Raw genomic sequence first — 10,414 nt, forward strand, 5'->3', positions numbered from 1 at the left:
TTCCCTGTCTTGCATCACGTACAACAAAAAAGGCCAGACAAATGCAGCCATTCACAGCTCACGTAAAAGGGCAGCTATGTACATTAAGAGTTAATAAATCTGCAACCCTTTGACCTCAGCATCACTCAAGTACATTACAAATAGACCTTTAATGCTGTCAACTCAAAAACAAGAGTCAACTAAAGAGATAAAGTAAGAAAATATGGGAGTTTCCCAATTCCCAGCACCTCAAAAAAAAACAATTCCTTAGCAATCCCACACTTCCACACCTGTCTCCTCTTCTGGCTGTGCTCAAAACACTGTACTGACACTAAGTCACTGAGCTGTGGCACACCAGCTAGCATTTTGGCTGCCTAGTCTGAAATGTCTCCAGGAATAAAGCTCAAGTTATTGTCTAGAGGGACTATTTGAAGAGGAGACATCCATTTGACACTATTTCTTCCTTGCCCTTTCCATTCTCATTTTGACACCTTTTTGTCTTAATAACTGTCACTTACCTTTTGTTTTTTTGTGGCATTTGCAAAATCCCATACAAAACTTTAAACCTCACTGCAGCAGGAACTTCCTAGTGACATTTAAAGCAGCGTCAAGGAATAACTACAGCAATACTGAAGAAAAGGGCAACGTGTCAACAAACCTGAGCTCACAGGAACAGGAGGGCAATTTGCTGGCAGAAGTTCTGCACTCAGGAGTCCAAAGTGTTGATATGAAGGGGTATGCTCTTACTAGCATTGCCTGAGCAAGCAGCGTTATGAGGCACTAAACTGGAATAATATGGCTACAATGGAGGATCAGCACTGTTTTGAAGAGGAAAAGAAATATTTTCTCACCTTCCCGCGGAGCAGGAATTTTTGAAAGGGTTGTTCTACGCTTCTGTTTCTGGAAAACAATGAGTGCCGTTAGTCATCACAGTAAGCCATGAATACCTAGCACAGCACTACACAAAACAACATTAATACAACAAGAATTTCTGACCAAAGCCTAACGGTGAGACAGAACGCAAAGCATGAGGTCTCTGACTTGTAAGGCTGCCAGTATCGTTTATAAACAGATCTGGTCTAAAGCATGCTGCTGCTGACATGTTAGCACCTTCGGAGAGACTAAAATGCTTACCTGTACAGTCACATTCTCTTGCAAAGGAAGGTTCTCTTTCACATCTGCAGCACGTAGTTCCTCTGTTAACTCAGGATTTATTGTTATCACATCATCAATATCAATCTGCAAGAGCAAAGGTAAAATATTGCTGCTACCACCTACAGCATTTTTTTACATGTTGCTTTTCAGTACAGGCAAACAAACCTGACTGACTGCCTGCCAAATGTTAAGTTAAAGAAGCCTTCTAGCTTCAAGGTGCTAGGCAATAGTTCATACTCCATTTGAAGAGTCTCATAACGTGCAAGTTATGCCATTTACCCTCATCTGCCAAACACCACGCAGCTCTGCAGGTGCCATAGAACACGTCTGAGGAGATAGGCAAAGCACATTTGGCATCAACTGCTTTAATCTCTTACAGCTAATCTTAGTAAATCTCCGTGACTTCTGTGCTAGGAGAGCATTAAGAGTTTACTGCGTGACTGCGCTTACTGAAATAAACTTCAGAGAGCTACTTAGACCTCGGGAAACAAGGGATTCAGCATCTAATCCAAAAGTCAGTTCACCTGCATTTTCTCTGGCAATTGCAAGTGATTTTACCTAGGACCAGCTGCCACCTCCTGCCTGACCTTCCAGTGAAGTCATAATCCTGCCTCCGCAGCATTCCGCAGCGCCCAGACGCAGGGCAGCGACCATGGGGCAGGCAGCCAAGGGCAGGCACGAGCACAAAAGGCACCGCCTCGCTCGTTTCAGTTTTTCCAAACCTAACCCTGCAGAAGAGCTTGAAAGCACGTGTACACAAAAATAACTCCGGTGCCACAGCAGCTTGCACTGAAACTCACCTAATGTCAAAGCAATAACACAAGCACCACTTGAGGAAGTTATCCAGCTCTCAGTTAAATCTTAATTTACTTTGATGAAATAAGGGTCCATATAAAAAGAGTAAAAACACTCGTGTGATCCTATGGAGATACCACTTTCTAGCATAGGAGAAAAAAACTTCAAAATTTGATTTACATAAAATCTGTATGCATCTAATCAGAAAAACTAATTCCCTCAGAAGCAAGTGTATGTGGATGGTATCGTACACACTAGCAGCATGTAAGAAATGCTGCTTTTTGAACAGCCTCTTCAGAGACCCTGCAGCACCTAAGTTCCCAGAGAAACTGCCAAGAACAGCGTGTTTGCTCATTCACCAAAGGAGAATTTAAGTGCCAGGCTTTCAGCTACAACCTCAATCCCCCCAGGGAAACACGGCGGTTCCACCAGCAGGGCCCCACGGCCTTTTCTCTACACTAACTGGGACGTTTCAGACTGGCACTGGCCAGGAGTGATTCAAATCCAGCAGCGCCGTTGTCACTTGGACTCTAGCCCAAAACCGTGGTTTGCTCCCTGTCTGTTCTGAGACGTTTCTCTGTGCAAGGTTCTCGTTGCAGAGAAAGAAAACTCAGCAGCTGTAAGGAGGAGATAAGGTTCCCTGGAAAGTAAGGCACAGAGGAATCAGAGAGCAGAGCATTAAAAACACAGCTGGAGGCCTCTCAGCACGCTGTGCCCCAGAGAAAGGGGGATGAAGCTGCGTCACAGTTCAGACTTTGAGGGCTGTATCCTGGGTGTTACAAATCCCTCTGGGTCCACCAGGGCTGGCGTTATAACACCAGCCTATAAGCAATACACCTTAATGTATCAAACAGCACTGCATTTATTGCACAGCTACAAAGTCCTAAGGAAAGCTGGAAGGGCATTGCCAGAGGCACCAGAAGGCAGCAGATAACAGCAGAGCTGGGGCTGTGGGAGCACAGGAAGCCACCCAGCAGGGGCACAGACGCACACACTGCATCCTACCTGGTGGCTGTAGGGCCAGGAGCCCTCTTGGCACCGCTCAGGTGCAGTCACAACCCCCCCACGCCTTACCTGGGGACGTTTATTTACAGATAACCCCTGCGATCAGCACAGCGGGGTTATCTGTGCCAGCCTGGACGAAGCATTGATCCACCTGAGGGCAGACCCAGCACGGCAGGAGCCGGCTGAGGCACAGACGGGACCGTTTTCGAGGTTTTTTGAGGAAAAACCCCACACAGCCTCACCTCCTTGCCCTTGACGGCGCCGCCCTCGGACCACTCCACGGCCACCAGGGACCTCTCCGCGTTCACCGTCCGCACCGTCGCCTTGTGGATCAGGCCTGCAAGGCAGCTCCGTGAGCCGGGGACCCCCGGGCACCCCCCCAACCCGTTCCCGGTGCCCCCCACGCCCCGCCGAGCCCCCTCGCACCGTTGCTGCGCTGGATGTTGAGGACGCGGCCGGGGCAGACGCGCTGGTACAGCCGGGGGTCCATGGCGGCGGCGGGGGCAGCGCCAGGCCGGGCCCGCCCAACCGACAACGATTTAAACGCCGCGCGCCCGGCGTGCCGCGGGGCCTCCCGGGAGGCGGAGTGCCGCGGGACTACAGCTCCCGGCGTGCCCCGCGCGGGGCAGGGCATCATGGGAAGTGTAGTTCGGTGGGGGGCATGGAGGCGCTGTGCGCATGCGCGGTGAGGCCGCTAGGGCGCTGAGGCAAGAGCTGAGATAGCGTGAGGGAGAGCTGGACGCTTAAAGGGTAGTGGAAAGAAATAAGAGAACATTGGGGTTAAAAAGCGGGTTTTCGTTCTATTTTTGACCAGGTATGGGTAGCTCTGCCGAAGCAGAGCCTCAAAAAATTCCACGACACTCGTGCTTGTTCCTCTCCACGGAAATCTTTAGTAAAAGGCGAAAGATTTATACGATCTGAAGAGAAACCAGAGTATAACGCCCTGCTCCACCCGGCCCGGCCCCAGCGCCGCCCGCCGCCCCCCAGCTCACGGCGACCCCACCCCGCCCCGCCTCCCCCCGGCCTTGCTTCCCCCCAGCTCCTCCCCGCCCCTCAGCCCCGGTCCCGGCCCCGAGCGGCCCCGGGGAGCGGCGGAAACGGCACCGGAGCGGGACGGGGCGGGCGGCGCCGCGCGGTGCACCATGGGTATGCAAATGAGCAAGGGCTGGGGGCGGGGCCTGCAGTGCTGGGTACCGCCCGTGCCTGTGCTGAGGGCTGGGGCAGGGGCTGGGAGTAGAGGGCCCCTGATTTTTGTTTTTACTGATTTCACACTGCTTGTCCTGTTTTCCTTATCCATCCGCCCTATTTCGGACAGCGGGACCTCCCCCTTAGCTGCTTAACATACTCCCCACTGCCATGCTGTACCGTGAATTTTGAACATGCAAGGTTAGGGAAACTTCCCACTGCAAAACCACCCTCTATTGCAAAACCACGTTGTTTCTCATGGAGGTGTCCATCTGCTGCAGGGCAGAACGGCCCCGGGAGGGAAGTGTTGGGTGGCGAGGATGTCGTGCAGAGGGACCTGGGCAGGGCGGGCCAATGGGGTGGGGCTTGACAAGGCTCAGCGCTGGGTGCTGCGCTTGGGGGCAACAACACCATGCAGCGATACGGGCTTGGGGCAGGGTAATTAAATCACAGAATCACAGAATTTCTAGGTTGGAAGAGACCTCAAGGTCATCGAGTCCAACCTCTGACCTAACGCTAGCAGTCCCCACTAAACCATATCCCTAAGCTCTACATCTAAACGTCTTTTGAAGACTTCCAGGGATGGTGACTCCACCACTTCCCTGGGCAGCCTGTTCCAATGCCTCACAACCCTTTCAGTGAAGAAGTTCTTCCTAACATCTAACCTAAAACTCCCCTGGCACAACTTCAGCCCATTCCCCCTCGTCCTGTCACCAGGCACGTGGGAGAACAGGCCAACCCCCACCTCACTACAGCCTCCCTTGAGGTACCTAAAAAGAGCGATAAGGTCGCCCCTGAGCCTCCTCTTCTCCAGGCTGAACAAGCCCAGCTCCCTCAGCCGCTCCTCGTAGGACTTGTTCTCCAGGCCCCTCACCAGCTTCGTCGCCCTTCTCTGCACCCGCTCAAGCACCTCCATGTCCTTCTTGTAGCGAGGGGCCCAAAACTGAACACAGTACTCGAGGTGCGGCCTCACCAGAGCTGAGTACAGGGGGACGATCACCTCCCTAGCCCTGCCGGCCACGCTGCTTCTTATGTGAGCCAGGATGCTGTTGGCCTTCATGGCCACCCGAGCACACTGCTGGCTCATATTCAACCAACATATTAGAATACGAGTCAATACACTGGGTAAAGCACACCCGCTTCGTTCTATTTTTGACCAAGTATGGGTAGCTCTGCCGAAGCAGAGCCTCAAAAAATTCCACGACACTCGTGCTTGTTCCTCTCCACGGAAATCTTTAGTAAAAGGCGAAAGATTTATACGATCTGAAGAGAAACCAGAGTATAACGCCCTTTCCCACCCGGCCCAACCCCATCACCGCTCTCCTCCCTCGAGCTCACGGCGACTCCGGTGTCTCTCACCCCCTCCCCGATCTCGCTCTCCCCGTCTTTTCTCCATCTTATATCCCCACTCTCGGCCCCAAACAGCCCCAAATATCGTCGAAAACGGGACGAAATCCCGCAAAACCGTGCAGCGCCGCGCGGTGCACCACGGGTATGCAAATCACCCCCTGCCCTCTTCCATCCCAGCCGTCTCGTCGCCTAGCAACGCCGCCCGGCCGCGGCGCGATGACGTCACCTCCTCTCGCGAGAGCTCGCCGCGCCAAACCGTCCCGTGAGCCTCTGCGCCGCCTCTTTGCGCCGGGGCCGCACCATGGGTGAGTGGCGCCGCCGCCGGGCCCGGCCGCCATCCGCCGCCATCCGCCCGCCGCGCTGCCGCCGCCCGCCGCCATCCGTGCCGGGGGACAGCCGGGGGTGCCGCCGAGCCCCGCTGACCGCCATCGGGGGCGGCCGCGGTGGCGCTGAGGGGATGGCGGGGGGAGGAGGGGAGGGAGGCCGGGCCCAACATGGCGGCGGGGAAGGGGGGGGGCGGCTGGTGGAGGGGGCCCTGTGGGTGAGGGGGTGGTGGGGAAGGGGCGGTAACCGGCAGGCAGCGACTTTTGGGGGTCAGTTGTGGAAAAGGGGGTTGAGTGGGGGTGAACTCCATAGGGTCTGTCAGTCAGGTGCGGTGGGGATCGCTTCCCAGGGAGAGCCTGCAAGATCTTAGCATGAGGTACGTGTCACGGGGGGCTTAGCGGCGTGAGGTGGGCCCTGCCCACGGGGTCCTGCGAATTAATTCACGAGGTTGCTTCCCGCAGAGGGCTGGGGTGGTCCCTGCAGTGCTGCTGGGGGGAGGGAGGATTCTGCAGATGTGCTGGGGGAGAACGTGTCGAGGTGGCTCTGAGTTTCAATGATGAAGCATCTCTAACTGCTGCATAAGGCTGAGTGCTCTGTGCGGATACCAACCTTGGAGAGCTGAGGACTCAGACCCTCCCCCAGCCATGGCTGGGTGGAATCCATGCCATCTTCTGACCGCGCTGCTCTCCATTCAGGTATCTCCCGGGACAACTGGCATAAGCGTCGCAAGACTGGGGGCAAGAGGAAGCCCTACCACAAGAAGAGGAAGTATGAGTTGGGGCGGCCGCCGGCCAACACTAAGGTGGGTGAGTTGGGGAGGATAAATAGTTATTTTTATTAATTTTGCTTGATGATTGTGTGCTCTTAGAGGTTCAAAAATACATTGTTCTTTGCGAGAGATCATATATCTGTCACTGCTTTTATAAAAGATGGTGTTTTTATTTATGCCTGTGGGAAGCAGTGATAGGTTTTTGCAATAAGAGGCAATTGGAGTGATGAAATTCTCACCTTAGGTGGATGCAGCAGACCGTTTTGGTCGCTTCCTGTATCTGCCGATGCTGGGGTTTGTCATAGTTACACTGACCACATTGCCTTCGGTTCAGAGTTTGGCTGGGCTCCTGTGTGCGTGCCGTGCAGCGCGCCAGCACCACCCTCACTGGGGTTTGTTTCTGATGTAGATTGGTCCGCGCCGAATTCACACAGTGAGGGTTCGTGGTGGCAACAAGAAATACCGTGCCCTTCGCCTGGACGTCGGCAACTTCTCCTGGGGATCCGAATGTAAGTACATTATAACCCTGGTGTGTTCAAAAAACCTTCCACACGCGTTGATCTCCGGTACAGCTACAGAGTAGAGGGGTGATGCGTGGCTTTCTAGGCTGATTTTGGGCACTCTGAACTTGGCAGAAGTGGATCTGAGGCTGCCTGCGTGGTGATGATAACTTTGACCTTATGTGGCCTTGGGAGACTTAAACGTCTGCTGGGTCCACAGTGATTGGAGTGTCATAGTTACACTGAGTGACACGCTCGTGCTGCCTGCCTGCTGGGCTTTGGGGGTTACAGAGGGGCGAAAATGCAAAATATCTGCAGGTCTGGTCTTCACAAATGCAGCTTGTGTGCTGCCCAGTTTATTGATGAACATCTGCTAAAAGGTAGTCCTGTGCAAGAGAGAAGGCTGAGGATTCTGACAAAGAGCGGTCCCTGGCAATGTTACATGAGCACGTGCTTTTTAATTCCTCCTGCTTTGCTAAGCAAAAGCAGGCAGTGCAGAAATGAGAGGGCAGCCTGCAGTAATTCCACTGAACGAGGTGGGTTTTGTTCTAGGAATTACAAAACAAAAACCATTCAGCTTGAGCTCGGGCCCAGTCACTGTTACCCTGTAAGATCACAGTAGGTTTCAGCGAGCAGTGTGGTGTGAGGCAGAAGACCCGTGCCGCCTTCTCACTGACAACAGCATTGTCCTGGCTGGAAGAGCGCTGTCATTTGTAGGCAGTAACAGAAAAGTGAAGGGACTGAGCACATGTTGCAGAACAAACATGAGGTACACAAGTAAAGGGAATAAAACCCCTCCTGTACCTGGCCTTTGTGTGCAGTGAGGACTCTGCAGGGTTGGCAACTGCTAAATGCTCAAATCTAATAGCTTCAAATGTTTCAAGTGGGCCATGAAGGGTGAAAGCATCAGTGTCCTCTCTGTTTGCTCATCGCCCCTCATCCTATGGAAATGGTTTCTGCTAAGTGTTGCAGAGCAATCCTGTTCAACGAGGCTTACTCCAGTAATTCTAGGAGCTATGTTCAGCATCGAGCCCTGGGTACGGTGTTAGTTGGCATCTGCTGAGGTATCCCCAGGCCCAGAAATGTGGTTTTCTGCATTATTCCGTCGTCTTAGGGATGAGTTTCAGCGAGGCCGCAGTTTTTCATCTAGGTTGACTCTTTCCCCAGGTACAGGCTTCTGTCCTGGCAGCAGAAAGTTGGACTGCTGAGAGCTAGCTGCATCGTGCAGTTAAATTTAAGTCAGTGCCGGGGAAGCTGGAGGACTGATCGGGTGACGAGTGAGGTGATTTTAGGGTATGTGTGGGATGCCGCCGACTGCGTTCTCAGTTGTCTGATCCCCGGGGCTTTGAGTTCATTCTCTTCTTTTTGAAAGGCTGCACCCGCAAGACCAGGATCATCGATGTTGTCTACAACGCTTCCAACAACGAGCTGGTGCGGACGAAGACCCTGGTGAAGAACTGCATCGTTCTCGTCGACAGCACCCCGTACAGGCAGTGGTATGAAGCCCACTACGCCTTGCCCCTCGGACGCAAGAAGGGTGCCAAGCTGGTACGTGGGGGGCTGCTTGGAAGAGGGGAGGCTGCCCTGCGGGAGGAGTCTGGCTTTGGTCGGGAGCACGGGGTTGTCTCTGAGGCGTTGCGCAAGGGCCTGCCCGTGGCTGCCTTCTAATGATGATATTTCTGTCCAGTTCTGCTGCTGAAGGAAGGGCGATGACACTTTGTGATGCTGAGGGAGGCTTTGCAGGCAGGCCCTGGTGCTGGGACAGCGCTGTCCCCTGATTAGAAGCTCGTGGATTGATGACTAAACTTTGCTTAAAGCATCTTCATCCAGACTCGCCGCCTCTAATTTTAAGATCCAAACCCCAGATTAAGCTATTTAAACACCTGTGTGCAGCGTTCAGCTTGGGGTTGTCTCCTTGCCTTACAAAATTAAGCGCTCGTGAGCAGATCACCGTCAAGTTCAGAAGCGTGGGGAGAGCTCCTAACCTGTTTGCCAGGACTTGTGCCACGCCCAAGCGCTCTCCTGTCTGGAGAAGAAACAAGTACTCAATTTTTTTTGGAGGAGGGGCAATTCATTAGGGAAAGCTTTGCAGCTGCTTCTGTCTAGAGCGCATTCCCTGAGGGCGCCGTGCTGCGTTGTCACGGGTGACTGCAGTCAGCAGTGCTGGGTTGGTTGGCCTCAGGAGTGACAAGCAGCACCCGGTTCTGTTAGGCGGAGGCGTTTGTAGCTCTGGAAGATGTGAGTTGGGAAGCACAACGCAGCGCTGGGTTTTCTTTGATACTAGTGGGGCCTGCTCTTGCGGGAGGTGGCTGTGTGTTTAACCTTTCCCTCGCTTAATGCTACCTTTGCCTACTGTCTGGTTTCAGACTCCTGAAGAGGAGGAAATCCTGAACAAGAAGCGCTCAAAGAAGATCCAGAAGAAATACGACGAGCGAAAGAAGAATGCCAAGATAGCGAGTATCCTGGAGGAGCAGTTCCAGCAGGGAAAGCTGCTCGGTGGGTCCCTGGGGCCGTGGTGTGGGTGGGTGTAAGGGAGTCGGGGCGTGAGCAGGTTCCAGAGCAGGTACCTTAATTCTTGAGACCATTTCCCTGCAAGCTGTGATAAAGCAAACTGTGATGGGAAAGCAGCGGGGGCGTTTCCCCGTTCTACTTGCAGGGGTGCCTTCTGGGTGTAGGGTAGCTCCTATTTTACCTTCACTGGGCATAGCCAGGGCCTGGCAGGAGTAGGAGATCTGTTTCTGAGGCTTGAGTTGCTTCATGTCTCAGCTAGCGATGAGACTGGTGAATGAGCGGAGACCTGCGGGTGTGCTGTGTGTCAGAAAGCCCAGCCGTGCACACGGTATTGCCAGTTGTGCTGTGGGTAGCTGAATGTTCTGAAGTCTTCTGGTGATGAGACCGTTGTCCAGTTCTGCTACTGAATTTGAGCGATGACAGTTTGGAGATCTGAAGAGGACTTCATTAAGGGTGCAGCCCAGCAGAGCAGGGTGGAGGGCAAGGTCTCCTGGGGGAGGAACTCGGGCCAGCACGGACGCTGGTGTCTGCTACGGAGTCTTGCTCCTTTGTGCTCCTGCAGAGACTGCAGGCAGTGCTCCTTCCACGTGCACGTACTGGGGTAACAAATTACTTAATGTAACCGAGTGACTTCTCCTTGCAGCTTGCATTGCCTCCAGACCCGGACAGTGTGGCCGAGCTGATGGCTACGTGTTGGAAGGCAAGGAGTTAGAGTTCTACTTGAGGAAGATCAAGGCCAGAAAAGGCAAATGAAAACAAACTGTTCAGCTGAGAGAACCAATAAACAACATCTACCAAAATGAGTGGGTGGCGTGCTTATTTGTGCCTGCAGGGGAGAGGG

The 10,414-nt window shown here is 53.5% G+C and overlaps 2 protein-coding genes across 3 annotated transcripts in view; one reads left to right on the forward strand and one right to left on the reverse strand.

The window, feature by feature from the left end:
- The window catches only part of KIF2C (kinesin family member 2C), an 18,552-nt gene extending 14,969 nt beyond the window's left edge, over window positions 1-3,583 (reverse strand). For both annotated transcript variants that reach the window (XM_084527957.1, XM_084527956.1), the window contains exons 1-4: window positions 3,361-3,583; window positions 3,177-3,271; window positions 1,114-1,218; window positions 831-879 (exon numbers count right to left, since the gene is read on the reverse strand). In XM_084527957.1, coding sequence (XP_084384083.1) covers window positions 831-879; window positions 1,114-1,218; window positions 3,177-3,271; window positions 3,361-3,571 — 460 coding nt within the window. In that variant the 5' untranslated portion in view covers window positions 3,572-3,583. The remainder of the gene's footprint in view (window positions 1-830; window positions 880-1,113; window positions 1,219-3,176; window positions 3,272-3,360) is intronic.
- Window positions 3,584-5,632: 2,049 nt separating this feature from the next.
- Window positions 5,633-10,373, forward strand: RPS8 (ribosomal protein S8). The gene is made up of 6 exons (XM_084527963.1): window positions 5,633-5,774; window positions 6,489-6,595; window positions 6,972-7,071; window positions 8,435-8,610; window positions 9,429-9,558; window positions 10,217-10,373. The coding sequence occupies exons 1-6, from the start codon at window positions 5,771-5,773 to the stop codon at window positions 10,324-10,326; spliced, it is 627 nt and encodes a 208-aa protein (XP_084384089.1). The 5' UTR covers window positions 5,633-5,770; the 3' UTR covers window positions 10,327-10,373.
- The last annotated feature ends 41 nt before the right edge of the window (window positions 10,374-10,414 follow it).

The sequence above is a fragment of the Aythya ferina genome, assembly GCF_964211825.1.
Source record: "Aythya ferina genome assembly, chromosome: 8".
NCBI classification, from domain to species: domain Eukaryota; kingdom Metazoa; phylum Chordata; class Aves; order Anseriformes; family Anatidae; genus Aythya; species Aythya ferina.